This window comes from Odontesthes bonariensis, chromosome 5, assembly GCF_027942865.1.
Source record: "Odontesthes bonariensis isolate fOdoBon6 chromosome 5, fOdoBon6.hap1, whole genome shotgun sequence".
Taxonomy (NCBI): Eukaryota; Metazoa; Chordata; class Actinopteri; order Atheriniformes; family Atherinopsidae; genus Odontesthes; species Odontesthes bonariensis.
Genome location: NC_134510.1, coordinates 25,331,319 through 25,354,461, shown reverse-complemented (window position 1 = coordinate 25,354,461; position 23,143 = coordinate 25,331,319). Strand labels below are relative to the sequence as shown.

The window sequence follows — 23,143 nt, the reverse complement described above, 5'->3', positions numbered from 1 at the left end:
TCCTCTAAGCCTTCTGCTTCTAACGGTGTTCAAATTATTTTTCTAGCTGGTCAACTTTTGTCACAGGACGTGTTAGAAGACAGTCTGCGCCTCAGATTTGTCCCGCGGCTGCCGCGGTTTCACTCTGTGTCTGTCAGTGTAGTCTTTAAATAGGTTATGCACTTCCAGTTTAACAGAACAAAATGGCCTAATGGTAAAACTAACGCCTGCTATCATTTTTGGTGTTTTTAACTTTTACGCTTTTTAAGATATTCAACTTTTATTCAAATTTTCCCGTCATTCAAATGAATGGAAACTGCTTTCAGCTCCTCCAAATCATCTTCCTCTTTCCAACCAAACTATTTCTGCATGCTTTCAGCTAGAGACACCATTCAAACTTTAAACGGGTCACAGGACATTCAGCTATTACTAATTGTTTCAGCTTTTTCAAATCTTCAGCCAATTTTGAAATATGACAGTTTAAAAAACATGAACATTTTGCTCCTTCTTGATTTTTTATGAATGAGCACACAGTTGAGTGTGTGCTGATAAGTTTCAAATTTTTCAAACAAATTCCTCTAACTTTCATACAGTTTAACTTAGAGAAAAAAATTATACTTTAAAATGTAGAAACATTTGTCCTCTTTCAGCCAAAGTAACTACTAAAGTGCTCACACTTACAGAATTTCAGCTATGAGCCTTGAACCGAGATCAACCTCTCAAATTCTCTGACTAACTCCAATGTTAAGTTTGGTAGTACACAAAAATCACAAAATTCCTTCAACCAATACCTTAGCAACAGTTTTTACTGCTAAAATTGAACTATTGTCAGCTTTTTTAGCATGGTCAGCTATCCCCATTCAGCTCATAAGCACTCTCACTGCTGTTTCACAGGAACAGCTCTACCTAGTTACCTGTGGATTTTCAAAACGCATACACTTAATCATGTGCATTGATACTTCCTTTAACAGTGTACTTTTAAGTGCCATTTCAGATGAGAACAGTAAAAAAAAAAAAAATCGAGTTAAATGAGAATTCTTCCTCACAGATTACAAACTGGGATGAACTCAAGCAAACGGCGTCTGTTTAAAGCACAGGTGTCAAAGTGATCCGGTAAAGGGTCGGTGTGGCTGCAGGTTTTTGTTCCAACCCTGCAGCAGCACAGCTGATTTGTTTCATTCAATCAACTGAACTGTCTGCACTGAAGGTCTTAACCAGTTCAGTTGATGAGTCAGAAAAATGCTGACAGGAACGTGCTTCCTAACAGTCAGATAACAGCTCATCTCAACTGCAACAAGAGATGGAATGAAAGACAAAAGAAACTCTTTGTTGATGCGTGCAAACGCAGATTCTTTGAGTTCCTTCTGTGTTCGCGTTGCTGCTGAAACAATGAGCCGAGGAAAGCAGCTACAAGGGTCAGGACATGGGCGGGTTGCATCACAGCGGCAGACAAAAAGACGAGCCGTTCTCACCTGGATACGCCGTCACGTTGCCATCTTTCGTCTGATGTTCGGCGGTCTTGCATGCGATGCTGTCATCAGCCACAGTCTGGATCTCACAGGGCAGAGCTGAAAGATAAAGCTCGAATGTCACGAACACATGACTGAGCAGCAACAATAGCTTTGAATCGAACGCATTCCAAAGGAAAAATCATCCTTTAACCGTCCCGCATTAATACAACAACTGAATATCACATCTTTAATCTACAGATATGCACTTCATTTATCTATTTAGGACTTATATTATAATTTTATATATAATATAAATATATACCGGTTTGGCGACCTCAGAATCGGGTCTCTGCTCTTTGCGGACGATGCGGTTCTGTTGGCGTCGTCAGGCCGTGACCTCCAGCTATCACTGGAGCGGTTCGCAGCCGAGTGTGAAGCGGCTGGGATGACCATCAGCACCTCCAAGTCTGAGACCATGGTCTTCGGCCGGAAATTGGTGGAATGCTCTCTCCGGGTCGGGAATGAGATCCTTCCCCAAGTGGAAGAGTTCAAGTATCTCGGGGTCTTGTTCACGAGTGAGGGACGAATGGAGCAGGAGATTGACAGACGGATCGGTGCGGCGTCTGCAGTGATGCGGGCTCTGCACCGGCCTGTCGTGGTGAAGAAGGAGCTGAGCCAGAAGGCGAAGCTCTCGATTTACCGGTAAATCTATGTTCCTACCCTCACCTATGGTCACGAGCTGTGGGTAGTGACCGAAAGAACGAGATCGCGAATACAAGCGGCCGAAATGAGTTTCCTCCGCAGGGTGTCTGGGCTCTCCCTTAGAGATGGGGTGAGAAGCTCGGTCATCCGGGAGGGGCTCGGAGTAGAACCGCTGCTCCTCCGCATCGAGAGGAGTCAGATGAGGTGGCTCGGGCATCTGGTGAGAATGCCTCCTGGACGCCTCCCTGGTGAGGTGTTCCGGGCCCGTCCCACTGGGAGGAGGCCCCGGGGAAGACCCAGGACACGTTGGAGAGACTATGTCTCTCGGCTGGCCTGGGAACGCCTCGGGGTCCCCCAAGAAGAGCTGGAGGAAGTGGCCGGGGACAGGGACGTCTGGGTCTCTTTGCTTAAGCTGCTGCCCCCGCGACCCGATCCCCGGACCAGCGGAAGATAATGGATGGATGGATGGATAAATATATATTGTTATATATATATATATATATATATATATATTTTTTTTTAAATGATTATTTTATATATTCTATATTATATTATATATATATTGCTTTCTATTCCAACTTTAAAGCTCTAAAGCATTTAACAGAACAAACCAAGACAGCTGTAATGCATCTGATATTTTGGAGTTATGTTGTATAATTTAAAATGTATAAACTGAACACTGAGTGGATTTACAGATGTTTTCTGGTGCCAAAAAACCATTGACTTTCAGCCGGAGTTCAGTCTGGTGTCTACGGTGCTTCCATATCAGCTCTGATCGCCATAGTAACGCTGCTGATGAGGGTAGATGATTTGCAGGTGCGAAGGAAAACACACCTGGAGAGCCTGTGGCCCAACCCTGCTCCTTGGCGCCATCTAGAGGAAAAACTGAGGAACTGACGGAACTGATGCAAACAGATCCCAACAGGAAAATGAAAGAAATATTAAAATATTTCAGATCCCAAAGATTTGATTAAAAACTTGAATAAAGTCTTCAATCCAGACTTCAAGTGTATATTTCTTTGAAGAAAACAGAGACTCTTTAAGCAAAATATCAGGCTATCATTCAATCAATCTTGAATTTAGAGATCAGTCATCACGGTATAAAGTTTGATCAGAAAACAGACATACAGCACTGAGAACATAAATAGTCTCTACAGTAAAAAAAGAACTGAGGTGTGACTTTTGTCAGTCACATTCTCAGTTCAAAGGGACTGTGATTTTTTATGAACCCGACCAACAGATGCTCAGAGCCTTTCCCTTCGGTCACATACACCCTCCTGCTTTCTTGTGTTTACTCCACCTATTTGCAGCCAATGCTGCCATATTTTTCCCTGCCTGTTGCATGTCTCCTTGCTAATCTCATCATTATTTTCCCCATGAAGCTGCTTCACAGCACACACTAGATCAATCATGGGATGATGCCTGAGGCCACAGAGCTCAGATAACCTGCTCCACAAACTCCAAAGCGGAAGTTTTCGATATGTCAGCACATCATAAATTGTTGTCATGCTGCCTGCAAAACTTATCGATCACAAACCGCACATTAAATGTTCCTACACTCCTGATGTGTGCGCAGATACATTGGACTGCTATGTGCATGGACGTGCACGTTTTTGTCATTTGAATTTAAAAGTTTTTACAAGTCGTGGTGTTTGTGTCCAAGAGATTTTATCAAGTAAAGCTGTGATGATTCCTGAAGTGATGCTGAGGCCCAGGAGCTTAGATTTCTTACTCTGGAAACTTCAAACAGAAATTGGACGTGTTGGCAGAGCCAGAAAACATGGAAGTAAAAGTCAGCAACGATTCCTGCAGTTAATGTCTGAGTAAAAATGAGGCCTTTCAAAGCTTTTGTGAAGCTTCAAATTTGATTTAAAGAGAAATGGAACAAACAACACTTAGTAGGCTAGTAATGAACTTTTCATATAATGGCATTTGAATTGCATATACTATGTATATAATTGTATGTTGTGAGCATATAGAATAGAAAAATACTTTATTAAATCACCCAATGGGGGGAATTCAAATTAGTCAAGTAGCTCAACATTTTTTTTAAAATATTTACAAAGATTAGTAACAATAAAGACCCAGGGCGTACTGTATGTGAGGGAGATACCCCTCTCCTGCTGTTAATCGGCTTGTTTTTGTCTGCTTTGAGCGAGCTGTCCTGTGTTAACAACACATGTATGAGCTGTTCAATGAAACACAGAAGATGATCGGTTTTGTACAGCCAATCTTTTATTCGTGTCAGAATGCATGGAAAACAAACAGACTAGTTCTTGAAGCCACAGCTGGCTCTGCGACCACGGGCTCTCTCGAACTTCCTGCCCTTGGAGCGGACATAGGGCCTGATGAGGAGAAAAATAAGAAATAAGTTAGATTTACCACCATAGCAACACACCCGCCTACATAAATGAAAAGCTTTAATCGTCCTCGTCGCCCTAATATGGTAGCTTTCTTATCTGAACCTCTTTGGTTTGATTGAACTATAAACCCGAAAAACCACAGACACTATGTCACAAAGTATTTAAATAAAACAATTACCATAAAATATATTTCTATCACCTGCAAACAACTGACAACTGGCTGAATTCTAATGGTACATTTTAGCAAAAGGATCATTTTCTAAATTTAGAGACCACGGGAGGCACACATGTTTAAATCAGATCTCCTCTGCAGTTTAAAGGCAGTCCTACATACACATGAACAAGGCACAGCTACTCTGAACATACAGACAAACTTAAGCAAAGTTAGCCACCTGCTTTCTTCTACTAAAGCATCAAAACTGGATTCTACAAAAAAAACTCTATAAAAATAACATAAGCCACATTTTTTGCAGAGGTAATGTCAAAATATTTCATTACGACTCATTCAATGGGCATTGCAGTGAAAATTAACCGGACCTGAATACATAACTACCTAATTAACAAACCATCTTACTTACACACCTAAAACCTTCAAGATAAAAACATCAAGATCAAACACTGATCATATTGAGGTAAGCAGATGATATAGTAACTTTTAAATGTGCAACTGGTTTGACAAAGATGCTTAATAAATGTATAAGAAACCATTTGGTTTCCATGATTGTCATATTCTAAATAAATATACTCTGCGTGGTGAGACAGACTTCATGAAACCATACATGATCCACCTCACATTTTTGCTCTTTTTAATCATTTAACATAGCATCATGCTGCCCGTCTGCCGCTCACTGAACAGACTGTGGTCGAGCAATCAGCCGCCACATTTAAATCTGTATTTTTATCTGTAATGCGGCGATGGGAGCAGCATTACAAACACAGTCCTGCACAGACAGTAAAGGTTTGTGTAAAAGGTTGCCACATTTTCTGTAGAAATAGTAAAAATAGAGGCTGAAAGGTTCAGAAAGTCGATCTAAAAACGGCTACACCGTGATCAGGTTTGGGGTTAATGTACCGTCAATCAATTATAAAGTTTTTTCTTTAAAAAGACGTTAAACAATTCTGTTCAAATTAACTCAAGGGGAGTGAAATAAATCTGCACGAGGACAAAAAGGTATGGAAACACACACAAAGTGAGGCGAGTCCCCTCAGCTCAATGTGTCTTAGTTTAATATCTTGTTCTGTGTGCACATACTTGGTGTGGCTGTGAGGAGTTCCAGGGGCTTTTCCAAAGTGCCTGTACACCTCTCTGCCTTTACGGGGTCCTGGAGAGCAAACAAATGATCGGGATCAGAAGCAGACACAAATATTACACAACATCTCAAAACAGTTATCAGTTTCATCTCCCAGACTTAACCGTGGCAGAAACTTTAGCAACATAAGATCCTCGTATGTATGCGTTTATTTTTTGCTCAAGGTTTTCTTCTTCTTCAAAGATCTCATGAGATGATGCTTCAGTTAATGTCCATTACAGTTCTGATGGGACATCTAGAAAACCTTAACACGATGTCTAATTATTCGAACATCTACGCTTGATTATTATCTAAAAGGGATTCTTTTGGGAGTCTTTGGGGAAGAAAGTTTTTCCAGATGATGACACACAAAGATAAAGCTTTGACGGCAGCATGCCTCCCTCTGTTTGCAAAGATCAGTACAAACAGTACAAACTGAAACACGCACATTATGATAGCTCCCAGCTCACCAACACGCCTTTATTTACGCCCACGTGTAAAAAGGAATGAAGAGTAACACATAAACAGTCATTTTTCACGTGGTATCAAAACACTAGCTCCCACACAAGAGATAAAGACGACACTTTGGATATTTGGTCTTCAGTGCTCTCAGACTCAAAGTATTTATAATTAATATAAAGCTCCCTGCAGTACCGTCACACCAGGTGCTTATACAGAAAAGTATAGTGGATTTCCTCCACTTTCTGACCCACGTGAAGAGTTTTTATGAATAAATTTCAATTTCCTTCATTATTCAAGATTGCGCCAACTACCCGGGTTGACTGGTGGGATCATTTAAAAGTCGAGTTACCTGACAGCAGCACTGTGCCAAGTCCTTTGGGAGAGGCCAAAGCCAGCTGGTCAAAGGTCATCACCTGACCTCCTGCTTTAAGGATCCTGCGGCGGGCGCCATCGGTTACCTTGAGAGCGCAGATCTGTGCCACAACAAACAGTGAAATTGGGTCAGTGAAATGACATCTTAATGTAAAAACCGTGACAGCAAATTCAACGTTAGAAGACTTGCCTTGAGCTTGGGGATATCCTGAATCCTGACATCATCAGTGACTGTTCCCACGACAACAGCGGTTCTGTTTTCGCGGCCGGGCAGCCTCATCTTACGGATCTAGTTTGTAGAAAAAGATAAAAACAGATAAGTCAGGTTTTTTTGACTAAAAACAGACAACAAGGAGCAGTAATATTTTCCCCTCACTGGACTTGAGACTAAAATGAAAGATAATACAGTGGAAACCGCTTATAGTGGTCACGGATATAGTAATCAACCGCTTATATAGATCGAAAGGTTTGGGACAGAATCATTTCTATACAAATGCTGTTTAAATAATTTGTTTATAGTAATCAAGAAATCCGCTTATAATGTTCATTTTTGGCCATTTTATGAATGTAAACGTGCAAAAATTATTTTAAAACTTCGAGTAGCTATTTTATTTTTTACTCCCTTGATTCCTTTCTGGACGTCTGCTTCTGCCTCGCTAGCTAACGTAACGAGTTGACACCGGGCAGCAAGCGCGCGAATCATGGCTGGAAAAAGGAAGTCATGGAGGAGCATGTGTCCGAGGATGGGTGCTGGAGAGCGGATTGAATGCGCGTGTGACCGCTGGAAGCTCCAGGCTGGTTCTTGTAAGATGGGAGGCCGGTGTTCATTCAATTTCTCCTACTTGTCGACAATTGCTACTTTGTGGTTTTTAGCATGCGCCGAGCCGATTTTCGTTTTCACGCCAAGTAGCACAAATCAACAGAACACCGGCATAGATCCGAGCTGGGGTGCTGAAAGTCGGATTGAATTCAAACTTTATTTTCAGACTTGCACTGGCGGCCCAGCAGAGAATAAGTTACGTACTGTACTTGAGTTAGCCTACAGTATGTCTGCGCAGTACTGTAATTAAACTTGCATGATAATAAAATTCAGTAAATGCTGAAGCTATCCGTTTCATTTCATTTTTCTCATTGAAAAACGATACAAATGGCATTTAGATGATATTCTGCATAAAAAAATAAGTGAAATACCTGTACTGTAATACAAATTTTGTTTTAGCAATCAACCGCTTATAGTGTTCAAATTGGCTCTGGACCAACGTGATCACTATAAGCGGTTTCCACTGTACTGAGTATTACCGGCTGTAATAAACATGTTAAAATGAACTGATTTCAAATCAAATTAGTTAGATACAAAGACATTCTTCACGTAATCGGCATTAAAAGCTCATTTAACCAAACCCCAAACGTCTTGAACATTAAACCTACACAAACCAGGGATCAAGTCAAACAGCAGCATCTGAGGACATCCAATAACTTACTTTTTCCCCTTCTTTAGTTTCTATTCAAAAGAAAAAGGGAGATCTTTTCAATGGTGTTAAATGTGAGGGGAGGAGGACTTACCAGGCGGGAGACGGAGATGGGAGGCCTGTTGCTCCTGCTCATGAACAGCCTCCTCAGGACCACCTTGTTGAAGGGAGCATTGGAGCGACGAGCCAGGAACCTGTACAACTGTAAGAAACCCACAGAAGGGTCAGAGAACGGCCGGGAATGACTGCGATCGTACACGCAAGAAGTCGAAAGACACCAACTCAAAATGTAATTCATGAATGACGACAAACTGGTAAGTTACTGGTAACATTGAACTAAAGAGCTGAATAGGGAGAATCACTGACCTTAACCAGGAGCCTCAGATAGATATCTTGGCTCTTAGGCTCTTTCCTGTGCACCTTACGGTCCTTGTTGTGCCTGATGTCGACTCCCTGAAGAAGTAAACGGAAACATTAATAATTTATATTAAATATCAACTGAGAGCAGCTGTACTCATTTTAAACATACACGACACCTTTTTTACATTAACGTTTCACTGACAGTTGTAAAGTGATCATTAAAGCCCAAAACTGTCAAACCACAATGAACGGGACACGCAAACCTAATCTTGAAGTCAAATATAACATCTTAAAACTGAACTCAGGAGCTACTGAACCGGCAGAGGCCAGTACACACGTTGAAGTTACAGCTAGCTACCATCATCTAGCGGCCACGAAAACAGTCCGACGGTGCTCATTTTGATTAAAGTTGACATTAAGAACATACGTCAATTTATCCAAAAGTCAAGCTGCGATTTAAAATAACACTCCGAGTTCTGAACAGCTTTCAAGGCGGATTTCTATTCAACCTGAAGATTTGAAGCGGCAGCCCGTTCAGCATAACGTTGTACCAAAGAGGGTAAGCTAATATGAATTACTTGGACAAATAACACAAAATCACAGCAGGACTGCGATACGGATTATATTCAGAATGTGTTCGTGTTTCCATCGAGGAGATAAGATGATTTAATTAACTGGATGACTTTGGATACTCAAGCAATCGTGTTTTCAAAATTTCTACTTGTACCTACCATCTTGGACTCAGAGCGAAAAGGGAGAAGGAAGAACCGAAGTCTCGCGATAACACAGTGCCATGAAATCCTGAGCCTCTGATTGGTCACAGAACACGAGGTCCTGCCAGTGGAAGTAAAAAACAGCTGTGGTGATTTAGGATGGTGCCCCCAGTGGTAGAAACACCGAGAGAAGCTACCACTCTTAAATTATTATCGGACTATTTAGATTTAATTTGTGCCAAGTGGGTCATTGACTTATAAAATAAATTAACCTCATTCAATCATTATCTTTGTTCTCATTGTAATTGTTAAGAAAGGTTAATTCAACAGTAAATGTAGACAATAGTATTCTCTAATGTAAAGAACATTGGCAGCATTTTTTCCCTTGTAAATTTTGAAAGTTTACTTTCCCCTCCTCTGTAATTTTGGATGGATTAAAGAATTAGATCTGGGGAAAATGTTTAATACCTTTCTTATCTCCGTGGGTGCATTTTTTTTTGCCAATGTTTGGATGTATTAAATTCTTAGATTACTACCTTCTGTTAATTTATCTCAATGAAGAAATCAATGTCACAGTACTGTGGGTAATTTATGTCACATTTTATGAATTAGCCGTTGCGTAAATTTTTATTTCCATATTTTTGTAGCATTTTACTGTGTTTCCCTTTTAGCAGTTGCACCATTTATGTATTTTCCAAACTATTTTGTGTATTTATTTTGGATTTGGGCAGGTGAAATCTTACCTGACTCCCGCCCACTGGTATTCGCATTTGTGTGAGGAAAGGGAACGCCCCCCGCGTGTAGTTGGTGAACGCAGCCAGATGACGTGAGTCAGGTTAGGTGAAATCCAACACAGTAAAGAAATATAAAACACATTTTTATCCAATAACTAAAGGGGAAACAAAACGGTTAGGGACATAATTTGTATTCCTCACTTTGCACAATTCTTGGAGAAAGTGATTAATATTATCTACAATAAAAATATTTATTTAATAGTACTACTTTAGTACTAACAGTTGTTTACAAGATTGTTTTTTCTTTTAAATCAAATGCTATAAAGCATGAGCTAGTAACAGTTTGTTCAGTCAGTAGTATTTAAAGATGTTTACTCTCAGAATAATTGTGAAAAATAAGGTTTGATTTTATTCAGATAAGAAAACAGTAAAATTAGAGAAACAAATGAAATAGGTAGATGACATTGACTTAATGTAATTCTATGGTGCAGGCAGACAAATACTCCCACAAAACAAACAATGTAATTAAAAAGAACAACACGAGCGGCGTTGTAATTAAAGTCAGACTCTGCTTCATCATTCTAGCTCACGTCATCCATGATGTGATTTCACTGATGTGCTCGGCACGTCTGAGCGGCCTTTAAATGAGCTTCAGCCCTGTGTCATTATTTTACGAGAACTTGAATCACGAAGGTTCTCGGGCTCATTGAGGCTTGGAGTCGCGCTGTTGTCTCAGGTGACACAGGAAGACGGTGAAAGTCAGTGCGATTCCTCCCAGGAACACCGTCCGTGCCACGGGGGGAACAAATGCAAAGTTCACAGCCTGAGACGGAGCAAGAGAAGAAAACGAGGAAAAGCCACGATGAATCGTTGCAACTCTCTTCATTTGTGTGTGCAGCAAAAACAAATGTATCTCACCTGCATCGTTGACCAATACACCACTCCAGTCTGGATGGATGGATGGATAGATAGATGGATAGATAGATAGATAGATAGATAGATAGATAGATAGATAGACTTAGTGCATGATATAAATCAAGGGTTATCATGTAGTAAAGACAAACATCGACTGTATATGTACCTTGTAAGATGTCCAGAATTTTTGTCGCCAGTCTTCAAGTGGGTCATCTTTGTTTTCTAGTAAACTTAAACCTAAAGGACAAAGAAGGGTATCAACTTGCTTACAGGTTTAACCTCTTTAAGGCTGGTCATTTAAACCTCCATCAAACCCTCCAAATCTTAACCTACATCCCAGAGTTGGTATGTTCAGAGTATCAACAGAGTAAAAACGTGGCAAAGCTTCACTTTACTTGTCTGCAAATGTCCATTAATTGCAGTTCATTGCTCTGGTGGGATCAGGAAACCTACTGCCCAATGTTCAGTGAATAAAAGAGACAGACATAATACTCCTAACCGTTTTAACCATAATTTAAGACTCCTCTTTATCTTATTAAGGATAATGACATAAAGGGGAGTTTGACATATTATATGTACAAGTGTGACATTTTGTTTAAAGTGGTTGTTTAAGCATTTTCTTATTTTTGGAGTTTCGAGAGTGAAATTAAACAAATGGAAAACAGTTTGGTTGGCATATGTGGAGATAGAATATTTCCAAAATCCAAGCTGTAGCTGTGCATTGTTGCAGTTAGGGGCACCTACTGACCAGTGGCTCTGAAGAAAGAAAGGAAAGAAAGAAAGAAAGAAAGAAAGAAAGAAAGAAAGAAAGAAGAGGTAAACCTAATTAAGGAATTGTTTAAATGAATCAAGAATAAAAGCGCTGCCACATCACAAATCTGTGTGATCTGAACCCTAATCAGTCTCAGATTTAAAAGATGTTGCCAGATCAGTGTTAGGATGTTACAGACCCACAAAGTAAAAGTGGTACCAGAATGTTTTTATCCAACTTTGAGTCCACACGTGGAAGAAGCACAACAGCCATCATCTCCCATTTAGAATATGAAGCCCAAACAGAGCCGTGCCGTAAAAAAAGAATCTCAACAAAGGAGTTAATGACTCTTTGGGACACACTTACCAATATAAAAAGCGCTGATAGTGAGAGGAGCCGCAATCAGCTGATCAACCACAACTTTCCCTGTCACCGCCCTCACTCCACCTCCTGGCAGCATCCTCTCCAGCCCTCTGAGCCAGTGATAGTTGAAGTTGGCATGGAAACAGAAACCGACGGTGGCCACCCGAGCCGTCTGACGCCAGTCGATGCCGGCCGGAGCCTCTGATGCAGACCCCGCTGCACGTTTCCCACCCAGCACTTTCTGCTGTATGAGGTCAGCTGAGGCAAACAGGGCTGTGTATCCGAGGACGTTACCGATGTACGGGTGTGCCTTGAACACAGCCCAAGCCCGGTTCATGGTGTAAAATCTGATCAGAGAAGGGAAATGTTGCTGTGAGGGGAGCTTTTTGATTAGATGTTGAAAATACAATGATGCCAAAGAAACTCAGTTAAAAAATAGTGTTATAAATGACAACACAAACCAGTGACTTATGGAATTTCTAACTAAATTCTATAAATATTAACTGCTTTGTCTTAGGCCTCTCTAAGTTATGTAATTTATCCAAATAACGATCAAACCTACCTCTCAGTGTGTCTCTTCTCACCCTTTTCTTCGATTTTTTTAAAACCAAAGGAACACAGTCTTTTTTCTGATTGGTTCTGCTGGACACGGAGGAGGGGCGGGGGCAAAGCTACAAGTGACAGAGGTCTTCTCGTGGGTCAAAGTTCTGCTAGTGTTGCAGGGAATGCGTGATAAAAAAACCCTTTATCAGCCCTCTGAGAGGAATCTGGGAGAGCACCACCTGTGAAGAAGGATTTAGAAGTGACAGACTGAGCAATAATCTGCAGCTCACAAGAGAGGCCGTAACAAACTGATCGAAAAGCCATTCAAATGAATTTATGTACAAGCAGACTGATTTGATTAAACACATTGTTGAAACGTCTTATTACTTTCTTAAACGCCTGTGGCAAACTGCAGACAAACTCACCATTCGGTGAAGTGTTGAGGCTTGAGACCACACCAGCGAGCTGTGCAGCCCTCTGGTCAGGAGCACATGTGGTGTCACTATAAATAGACGTCACTCCTGCAGCAGTGGTTTGTTCTTCGGAGCAAAGTGTCATAAGATTTACTAAATCTTCAGTTCATGAGAGTAAAGAAAAGAGACAAGTTAAGTCGTTGAACTGAGACAGGGACACTGATCACCCTGGAGCAATATGCTGCTGAAGAAAACACTTGATGTATTACAGAAATGATAGAAAAAGGACTCTTTATTGCCTTCTTGTGATTTTTTGTAGCTGTGAAGCACTTTGAATTGCCCTGTGTATGAATTATGCTCTATAAATAAAATTGCCTTGCCTTGCCTTTCTAAATTAAAAGGTGCCCAATAACTCGTTTTTTTTTTTACATTTTAAATCGTGTTGTGTTTGTGCCACTGTGACCTGTTGCTTTCAGGCTTTACAGTAAAACAAACACGCACAGTGATGAGGAAAATAATTCATCCAACTATCCATTTTCTACACCCGGTTAATAAATTTTAGGGTCACAGGGGAGCTGGAGCCTATCCCAGCTGTCATTGGGCAAGAGGCACGGTGCACCCTGGACGGGTCGCCAGTCCATCACAGGGCCACAACCATGCACGCTCACACTCCCTCCTAGGGACAATTTAGAGCAACAATTAGCCTGACATGCATGTTTTTAGACGGTGGGAGGAAGCCAGAGTACCTAGAGAGAACCCACACACAGGGAAAACATGCAAACTCCACACAGTAAGGCCCCAGCTGGGAATTGAACCTGGAATCCTCTTGCTGTGAGGCGACGGTGCTCACCACCACAACACTGTGCAGCCCAAAATAATCAATCTGATCTGAAAGTTTTATTCAGAAAGTTGTCAGATTTAAAATGTGAAAAGAAAATTAAAAAAAATAAAAACATGTATGATTGTATTTAGTTGTTCTCCCCTCAGTGTTTCTTATCTGTGTAAAAAAAAAGACAGCCAATTCACCCAGCTGCTGCCATAGATATGTAAAATTCAGCACTCGGAAGGTCTGCTATTGAAATGTAAAGGTCAATTAAAGCCACTAGCAACCATCTTAGCTCTTCCCTCTGAGAATGTGATAATTGGGGCCACAGTTTAAGCTTACCAATTAGGGGCTCGTTAGCTGCCTCAACTGGTGCGTTTGTGTCTCCCAATATTTAACAAGCTGCTTTAAGCGTGGCCCACAATGGAGACGTGTGCCCACACTTCCACAAGCGGTTGACTCCTCAGATAATTGCTGCTTTCTTTTCAGGGCCTCTCATCGTGTCTCACTTCCTCCGTCAATTTGTCGATCAGGATTCCATTCATACTGCTGGAGGGAAAAAAAGAGACTTCGTGCATTAGCAATGAGCACTGGTGTCTCTTCACTCAACCTGAGCGCACAGGACCACAATAAGTGCGCACACACATCAACAGTTTACTCGCCACACCTCTCGGTGAAGCAGCAAGCCTCCTCAGTCTACGGTGCAGCTTGTGGAGAGATAACGAAGACACGCCGCAGCCTGAAGGCAAAAAGGTAAGACGCTTTTTATAATAATTTTTATGTGTTTAAGAATAAAATCTGTGTAGTTAAACTGTGTTTCCATGTTAACGGTCATTAGATGTAACAGTAATTATAAGTAGTTCACAGTATTTCATGTGTTGCTCCTCTGACAGCAAGCTCGGCATCTAATACAAACTTTTCTTTAATATATTTACGAGTTTTAACCTTTATAAATAGGTTTATAGATGAACATTTCTAAATACTTTGAAACAGATCCCATTAGGTAATATATACGCATTGAATTTTTATTTTCTCCCAGTTAATGTCCATTCACATTCCTATTTCTATTCTGTTTTCTTTAAACTGATTGTTCATCTCCCACATTTTAATTTCATATGACAAATGATCTTGAGCACTGTTTCCAAGTGCAATTTAGAGGTATTTTAGAATCCTCGTCTTACTTTATCCTTATATTCTACACAAGATTTTAAAATACAAACATTTCATCCCAAAAGTAAAATAGAAATATTAGTACATGTTATCAGCATTTTGGAAATAAGTTTAAAATTTTGATAAGGAGAATGCAAAAAGCTGTACAACTTGCACTTACAGCATGTGCAAAAATTCTTTGTTGTCAATGTTGTTGAAATCAATTGTTTTAACAGCAGGAAATTTCTACGTTTCATCTCACAAACACAAAATGTCCCCTAAAAATACATAAATGTACAATTTAAGTTCACAAGAGGACAAAAATGAGTAAATCTATCAAAAACAAGTATGAAAACCTGACTTGTACAATATTTCATAACATAAATACACTTGAAATAAACTTGAAATTGAACCAAACTGCTTGAAAATGTGTTCGGGTTAGTTGTAGACACAGACACTCATGTGATAGAGTCTTGGCTGCTTTGTACAAACTAGAAGATACTGAAGCAAGCAAAATGGGGTTTAAATGAACAACATATCATGTTATGTAGAGGAAACTTTTAGAAACATGATTTGGTTTACGTTAATCTTGTCCGCTGGCAGATTTTCAGAGAGGCACTCCAACAGCATTGCGTCTCCAAACACTGTGAGGCAAAGGAAGGGAATCTTACTTTTACTCTATTTTCATCTATATTTAGCTCAGATAGTTTCTGAATGAGCTTTACTGGTTAGGTTTGTTAGGAAACACTGGGAAATTAGCTTTAAATTAGCTCCCTGCCGCATTTTTCAGAACGTGTGTGAGTACACGTGTCTTCTTCCATTTCACAGCCATGCGACCTTCCATTTCTGTGAGTCTCGAGCCTGGGCTGGAGCGAGGCATGCCATGGGGTCGTGACCTCTACACCTTTGTGACTTCGGCAGCAGGTCACATGATGAGGACCCTGCAGAAACCTCGCAAGAACCGTCCGTCCAAACGGCAGGTCAACCACCGCCGCTTCCTGCACAACATGATCCAGAGGTGTGTTGGGCCAACAGCAAAACACAACACAAGAAAATGCCATATGGCTGATTTCTTGCCCTGGTTCCCAAACTGTCAAAATCTCCCAAACTGTTGTCTAATGCTAAGGAAAATCTAAGAAGTTCCAAGTAATAAGATGGATAAAAAGAAAAAAAAAGATAAAACAATGCTATCACATGAGCCTGTGTAATTAAAGTTTCAGGTTTTGTTTATGTGTGTAAGACTGATAGCTTTTTAGGCCTCTAAAATCATACAAAACAAACAATCAGAGGACGAGGAATTGAAATTATAAGGGCTTAGGTGAACGCTTCAGCTGGTTTATTTTAAAGATGTGCTATCTCGCTCTCTTTTAGAAGTAAACATAAGAAGTCTGATCCCTGTTGGGGACAAAGGTGCAGCCTGATGTTTCAGGCTAGCAGCCAGTTAGCTTAGCATAAAGTTTGTCGTGCTATGAAGTTGCCGAAGTCCTACATTTGAAACTTTAGTTTCACATATAATCTATTCAATGTGCGTATGTGTGTAATGTTTTTACAGTCAGTAGTATGTTTTGTTCAGACAGAGCTTGCCACACACATGATGGAGGGTAAGTGAATAGAGCATTTTTTCACAAAAGAGGCTGCAAAGTATTCATTAGATAATAGTCAAGTGAAAAAGGTTGGGAAGCTCTGTCATAAAGCATTTTTCCTTAGCATGTCATCCTTTCTTTAATCTGTTTCAATCAACAGAAAATTTGCAGACATTGAAGCTGCAAACCACCGACTAGCATCTGCTCTTTGTATCAAGGAGGGAGAAAAAGACACATCCTCTCTTTTGTCACACCTGCCAGAGAGACCTGACCCATCAGGTAGTGACTCTCTACAGCATCCTGATGAATGCAGCGTTCAAACAGACACAGATGGCGCCTCAAAGTCGAGAAGCAGCACCTCTATTGACCTATATGAGGTGGAGGACACTGAAAAGAAGCAGCCAGATTCAGGACATCTTCGGAAATGCCCCACAAAGTCACAGTCCTCCAACTGCAATGCCAACAACCAGATCAAAAGAAGGCAGAAAAAGAGAAGTCACAAACTGTCTGAACTCTCATTTATGAGCTCCCCAAAGAATAAAGACTTCTGTCACGAGGCAGAGCTCCTTCATCCTGAGTATTGCCATCATGAAAGTCAACTTAAGTCATTCAACAATCCCTCAGAAGACATTCAAACACCTCTAAATGACTTCAGTCTCACTGATTTTCCCCAGAATGAGGACATCTCTCCTTCCTTCTCCCCGGAGCTCTCTCCCTTGTCTCTTGACTCTTGTGATTTCTCCGTTCAGATGTTCACAGACCTCTCAGCCTGTGCACAGGCTCAGAAAGGCAACGCTGAGGGTCAGCTGACTGACATAATGGACCTCTTCACTGCTGCCAATAAGGACTCAGATGGCTGCGTGGATGTTGAAAAAGACGTAGAGGGCTACTTTGAAAATATTTGTGCGTGCCAAGGTGAAGCTGGGCTCGAGGTCAATGCTGCTGATGATGTTACATTTGCAGACCTGTCACATAACTTCACTGGGGTGGACGATCTGCACTCTAAGGGAGATGAGTACAGGTGTGGATATGGATACGGTTGTCACGGGGATCAGGTACTGACTACAGATTACTTACAGAGTAACCAGAGGAGCTCACAGACACTAAGACTAAGTGAATACACAGCAGGGAAGCAATTCCACCTTTTAAAACCATCTCAAAGTGCAAACATAGCCCAGAACCAGCTCCCCACCTCTAGCAGCTACAACTACAATGTCACGCAGCTTCAGACACACCAGCGTCCTCAGGAAGGGAGCCCATGTATGCTGGTAAACAGTGCAAATCACCTGAATTTCACACCATTTGAAGGAGTTGCTCAGTCATTCTTCGCCCCTCATTATGATCCCGTCTACCGTCCCATACCAACACCACCCAATGAGGATGACTGGCTCTTCACTGATATCCTGAAGGACAGAAAGTCGCCTGATTATTAGGAAAACAAGTCTCATGTTTATGTAGGGCAAATAGTTTTCTACCTATTGTATTAAATACTCAACAGGCCGTTGAGCCAAGAATGAGCCGATGTTTCAAGAAAAAAGGATCTCATTATCATTATCAGGGGTTTCTTTTTTTTGCTTTGACTTCAGAACGAGTCAAAGGTACACAGATTTAAGACTCACAGACTGCTTATACTAGAACTTCTTATTAGTATTTGAATTGATTTCATTTAAGATTTCACTTTTTTTCCCCCTTCAAGGTCTCCTTTAATGTCGATAACTATAAACTTTTATAAAAATAAAAAAATAAAAATCAAACCAATATTGCTACAATAACCATCTGTGATATGAAAAAATTATGTAAATATCTTTTTGGACATAGCAAGTGGTTGATTTATGCGGGGAGAATTCTGTAAAACTACTGATGATTTGGAGAGAAAAAACTACATTTGAACAAAATAGCCACAATGTGTTAGATTACATGAGGGCGTGTGTCTGTGTTTTTATGACAGTGTGTTACTGCAGTGGGAAACAGCAACTAGGTGACTGAAAAACATAAAAACCCTGTGTGACGGTGAAAATAACTCCTGTTTTCTGTGAGGTCTGTGTGGGCCTTTAATGCAGCTTGTGTGTGTGGACACCAGACTTGTATAATAAAACACACAAACACACAAAGATCAAAACCAACGACATATATTAAAGTTAACCCCAGTCAGATGTTTTATAATTACAGCATCATTAACAAAACGGAAGAAAAAAAAAGAAGAGAAAAAAAAAAGAGGCTTAAACAATAAAACACAGTTCCAAAATGTTTCAAGTTCCACAGAAGCCATGAACAAACACAGAGAATGAGAACACCTCAGAGAAGCACCGGCCTCGTTTCTTTGCTACAGGTTAACAGAAACTCGTCTCTCTTCGTTCCTCGTGTCAGTTCCAACAAAGTCGTCACGTTTCAGATGCCGATGTGACATTTTGAGATTATAACATGGGAGGGAATATTTTAAAGAAATAAACTGTATCAGGATTACAGGCGAGCTCATTTGGCTTAATGCTTTTTCGGCCTTTTTAAGAGATAACAGCCTGACGGAGCAGACGCGACATGCTGACAATGCCTGGCTGTTCCTTTATCTCAGTTGGTAGTGTGTAAAGTGCAGCGTTTACACAATTAAAACAGACTTTGCATATTGCTAAAATAAAGACTTACACAGAGTAAATAAAATCAAAACCCTTCAGGGTGTAAATATATGTCGTCAGTAGTCTTTCTTCACCCGTCGCTGTACATCATTGTGAACCTGGCCTGGCACAGATATGGGATGACTGTCGTGTACTGCACACATGTTTCGTCAGTACAACATTCATCTGTTACCTTAAACCAAAGTAAGAAGGGAAAGCAGAGATGAAAACCCTGATTACCGTAAAAACTACTGCCGTGGCCATGTGTGTCATCAATGACAACATAAATCCTTCTCCATAAGTAACAGATATATATCCAGAGTAAAAAAAAAACAAACATTCGTAACAACTCCGGAAACATCTTTTGTGATTTCAGCAACACAATCTTTAGTGTTTTAACCATTTTCCAATTTAAAGCTAAAGTGTCAGTGACATTCTTTATAACTGGGAAATCAGCTACTTGCCAAGAGTTGGATGGGAGGATCAGTGCCACTCAAGAGTCTTTGAGTTTGATTCTAAACTACAGCAAGCAGCACATTAGCTTAGCTTAGCTTGGCAAGAAGACAGGAAACAACTACCCTTTCATTCAGATGCATGTTCAAAAAACAAAAACCTCACCCCCAGTTTACAAGTTAATGAGTTCTGTTTGTTTGATATGTACAAAAAGTGTAAGAGCAACACATAATAAATTAAGATAAGTTATGTCCAAGATTCTTTCTTAGATGTAGGCAACAACTTCTCAGAGTCTCTGCTAAATGTGTCAAGCCAAGGTCTAGTTTGGCACATAACCTGTTTTTTAAACCTCCACTTTTTGCTTTTTGACTTTTTGTTTAGATTAATGATGGATATAAATGTAAAATATAAATGCCAAATTTTAAAAGAGCCACGTCAGCTGTTTACCCATTTCCATTTGTCCATGGAAAGCTAATCGAACTAGCTGCTTATAATCAGAGTAGTGACATTGGACTGGTATCCACCTTCACGTCTAACTCTTAGCAAAACAGCCAGTGAGCATATTTCCCAAAAGATAAAATTATCCCAAAAAGTGGTATCGGCCACTTTGTTAAAACAACTCATTTTGGAGTCTCCTGGACAGGCTGAAAGTTTTCACAGGCATACGAATGGAGTCGAAGGTCACAAACAAACAAACAAACAAACAAAAAGACATTCATCATAAAAATAAAAAAGGGAAACATCTTTAAAACCAGGTTTCACAGCAGGGTCATCAAAGTGCCTGTGTTTGGTTGATGCCACACAGATGATGTCATCGTGAGCTCATAGAGAAGATAAAAAAAAAAAAAAACGTTTGTTCTACTCGTCGTTAGCATCATAAAAATTCTTTCGTCAGTGCCGTCATTCTCCCCATCTTTTACCTAACGCTACTAGAATATGAAAATGCTTGGTTCAGTTATTCTACAGTTTTCTACAAAGCTGTGAGCAGAGGCTACGTTTGTTCTACTCGGGTCATCCAGCAGATTCTCTGGATGAGAATAGAAAAAACCCACCCAGCCTCTACTCGCGTCATCTACCTTTGTTCTACAGCTACTCTACGTTTACTACAAATTTAAGTCCCTTTTTCTCATCCATACGCCCACCATTTGGTTAAACACAAAAGCTTTGATCGATCAATAATTTACACGGATAATCAGTGAAATCAAAAGTACAGTGTTCCAGATGTTCGTCAAAGTCAAATGTGACGTGTTCGTTGTTTTGCTTTGGATGAAAAGATAAATCGGTCCGTTTCTCTGTGGGTAGTTTCTTGTTGTGTTGCTCGCACAGAGTTTCCATAAATGTTCACTTCTTTAATCATCATCTTTTTTTTTTTTTTTTTGTCTTTACACCAGCAATGACGTTTAACCCAACAAAGCTTCCATGCAAAATCCCCCTGAAGGACCTGATGCTTTGACAGAAACAAGTCTGAGCTGTTCGTGAATGCAACCCAGCAGAAATCACCTGACTCGCATGCTTCCCCCACAAGACTGAGTCACACACAAAAAACAAGCAGCGATCAATAACTTAAGATCATATTCGATATAAATTATACAAATTTTTGAAGCAATGTGTTAAGACTTAAGTTGAAGAAACTATCTAAGACTACCTGCTGCGTTGTCTACCAACATACTGTTTCTAATCTATAAAAGGATTTATCATTTAATGCAGCCTTAATGCTGAGAGGTTCTGCAGGTCGGCTGCTTTCTCAGCTGTGATCGGCGATATGAAAATTAGAATTGCAACGCATCCCAGTTCCTTATGGATAACTTCATCACAGGCTCGACTGAATATTGGTCACTAACTGCTATTTATGTAATGCTAACTTAGAAAATGTGCAGCACTGTGTATAATCTCTTTACAGTTTTCTTATCAATTTCCCAGATTATTCCAAGTTTCTTGTGTGATTAAAAAAGTTAATAGACACACGTTTTTTGTCCACTGTTGCTGGCTAATTCATGTGTCATGAATATTTATCAGATTGTCATAACACCTTCCAGAGGTATTTTCATACCACACAGCAGCCCTTTGTGAAATCAGTCTCATATATTCAATCAATACCAAAGGGTTACACATGGCTTAATTTGGAAATACCTCCCAATGTAAAAGACACGACCGCCTTAATTTTTGTCCTGCTCTCCGTGTACTGTACAGCATCATGAAATCGACGAATAAGAATTCACTTTAAACCGTAGTTTAGAGTCTCACACTGCATTAGAGAGGTGTAATGTAGAAATTTCCAGTCTTTGTTTTTATATTACAAAATAAAAATCAATTCAGGTGTCTTTGTAAAATCAGTTTTCAGATGTTTTCTGTACTTGTTGAGAAAAATGAGGCAAAAATCTTCAACACATCATGAAGCTGCTTCGTAGTTATAGCGCCTATATGACTTTGTTTAATTTAAAACTAGTGTTGTTACGTGAATGTCCCTCCTTCACCCCTGAGTGGTCGAGGCTGCGCATGCGTCACTCGGTGTTGTTGACGCTGAAGGGCTGCGGAGGGTCCAGATTTTGTTCCGAGGAAGGAGTCGGGGTCCCTGGGAGTCCAGAGGAGGGGGTGGGGGAGCCGGGGGGCTCCTCAGAGTCGGAGTTCTCCAGCGAGAGGTCATCAACCAATGCCCTGCGTCCCCGCATCGCTAGGGGCAACGGAGCGCGCCTGGACAAGATGGGCGAAGAGAGTTACAGCACGTTCTGATGTGAGGGGCAACTGAGGGGCAGGGATTTCTATACACTTCTATATCATTACGTTACATAAAGTTGTTACTTATAATCCACTAATTATCATTTCCTTCGTATTCTTTAGTTACTTAAATAGTTGCTTTAAAATTATGGAATATAGTGGAGAAATAAAAGCTCAAAATGACTTTTTTCTGCTTGAAAACAGATAGATTCTGTCCAAAAGATTGGAAAAAAAAAAAAAAAAGTACTGGGTGCTTTTACATCTTTTTGTTTGTTTTTAGTTTGATATGTTCAGATTATCACTGAATGAGGCCAGGCTATGTTTCCACCTCATTTCCAAGCTGTCCGCTAAGCTAAACTAACTGGCTTCTGGATGTGGCTACAGCTGGACAATATGACAAGCAGTAAAAATGTCAGCAAAATATCCAATATATCCATACACATTGAATAAGTGTCAAAAATTAGCTTAAAGGAGCAGTGTGTAGGATTTAGTGACATCTGGTGTTGACGTTTTAAATTGCAACCAACTGAACGTGCCCCACTTCTCCCTCTTTTCTCAATCATGTCGGAGAAAGAGCCAGCGGTTAATTGGTCCATTCTGGACTACTGTAGAAACATGGCTGAGACAGAGGAACCAGCAGCATCTGTAGGTATACATGAGTTGTTCCATGCCAAAGGGAACACAATGATTAATATCTTCACATGAGTCTCACTTTTAAAAACCCAGATGGATGTCATACAGAGCTACTGTCGTTTCTGACAGCGGAGCTGCCTGAATCCTACACACTGCGGCTTTATAGCCTCGAGCTTTCCATACACAGAAACAGTAACATGACAAACAAAATGAAAATGTATCACACACACACAGAAACCTACTTCTCTGGCCTCCAGTCTGGGATGCTGAGTGTTGGTTTGACGGAGACAGAGGTGTAA

General features: G+C 40.4%; 3 protein-coding genes across 7 annotated transcripts in view; all 3 read right to left on the bottom strand.

Annotated features, from left to right (window-relative positions):
* Positions 1 to 4,345: 4,345 nt before the first annotated feature.
* Positions 4,346 to 9,256, bottom strand: rpl18 (ribosomal protein L18). Its single transcript, XM_075465639.1, has 7 exons — positions 9,179 to 9,256; positions 8,454 to 8,540; positions 8,182 to 8,289; positions 6,809 to 6,907; positions 6,596 to 6,719; positions 5,748 to 5,817; positions 4,346 to 4,477 (listed from the first exon to the last, which is right to left on the bottom strand). Exons 1-7 carry the CDS (start codon positions 9,179 to 9,181, stop codon positions 4,402 to 4,404), a joined length of 567 nt encoding a protein of 188 aa, XP_075321754.1. The 5' UTR covers positions 9,182 to 9,256; the 3' UTR covers positions 4,346 to 4,401.
* A 1,134-nt stretch (positions 9,257 to 10,390) lies between these two features.
* On the bottom strand, positions 10,391 to 12,260 carry LOC142380781 (mpv17-like protein). Its single transcript, XM_075466686.1, has 4 exons — positions 11,927 to 12,260; positions 10,976 to 11,046; positions 10,813 to 10,842; positions 10,391 to 10,717 (listed from the first exon to the last, which is right to left on the bottom strand). Exons 1-4 carry the CDS (start codon positions 12,258 to 12,260, stop codon positions 10,598 to 10,600), a joined length of 555 nt encoding a protein of 184 aa, XP_075322801.1. The 3' UTR covers positions 10,391 to 10,597.
* Positions 12,261 to 18,547: 6,287 nt separating this feature from the next.
* myh14 (myosin, heavy chain 14, non-muscle) overlaps positions 18,548 to 23,143 on the bottom strand; it is a 28,505-nt gene continuing 23,909 nt past the window's right edge. For 4 of the 5 annotated variants that reach the window (XM_075465634.1, XM_075465635.1, XM_075465637.1 and 1 more), the window contains 2 exons: positions 23,087 to 23,110; positions 18,548 to 22,187 (listed from right to left, as the gene is read on the bottom strand). In XM_075465634.1, the coding sequence (XP_075321749.1) occupies positions 21,998 to 22,187; positions 23,087 to 23,110 (214 nt within the window). In that variant the 3' untranslated portion in view covers positions 18,548 to 21,997. The remainder of the gene's footprint in view (positions 22,188 to 23,086; positions 23,111 to 23,143) is intronic. The other variant, XM_075465636.1, reaches the window with a different exon arrangement.

What these genes read in the sequence shown, in the direction of transcription:
- rpl18 (XM_075465639.1), bottom strand. An exon ending in ATCTGAGGCTCCTGGTTAAG is followed by an intron (nt 8,290 to 8,453) that starts GTCAGTGATTCT and finishes GGTTTCTTACAG; the next exon opens with TTGTACAGGTTCCTGGCTCG. An exon ending in TGGCACAGTGCTGCTGTCAG is followed by an intron (nt 5,818 to 6,595) that starts GTAACTCGACTT and finishes TTTGCTCTCCAG; the next exon opens with GACCCCGTAAAGGCAGAGAG.
- LOC142380781 (XM_075466686.1), bottom strand. Translation starts at nt 12,260, where the DNA reads ATGAACCGGGCTTGGGCTGTGTTCAAGGCACACCCGTACATCGGTAAC. An exon ending in AATTCTGGACATCTTACAAG is followed by an intron (nt 10,843 to 10,975) that starts GTACATATACAG and finishes CCATCCATCCAG; the next exon opens with ACTGGAGTGGTGTATTGGTC. An exon ending in TGTATTGGTCAACGATGCAG is followed by an intron (nt 10,718 to 10,812) that starts GTGAGATACATT and finishes GCTCCGTCTCAG; the next exon opens with GCTGTGAACTTTGCATTTGT.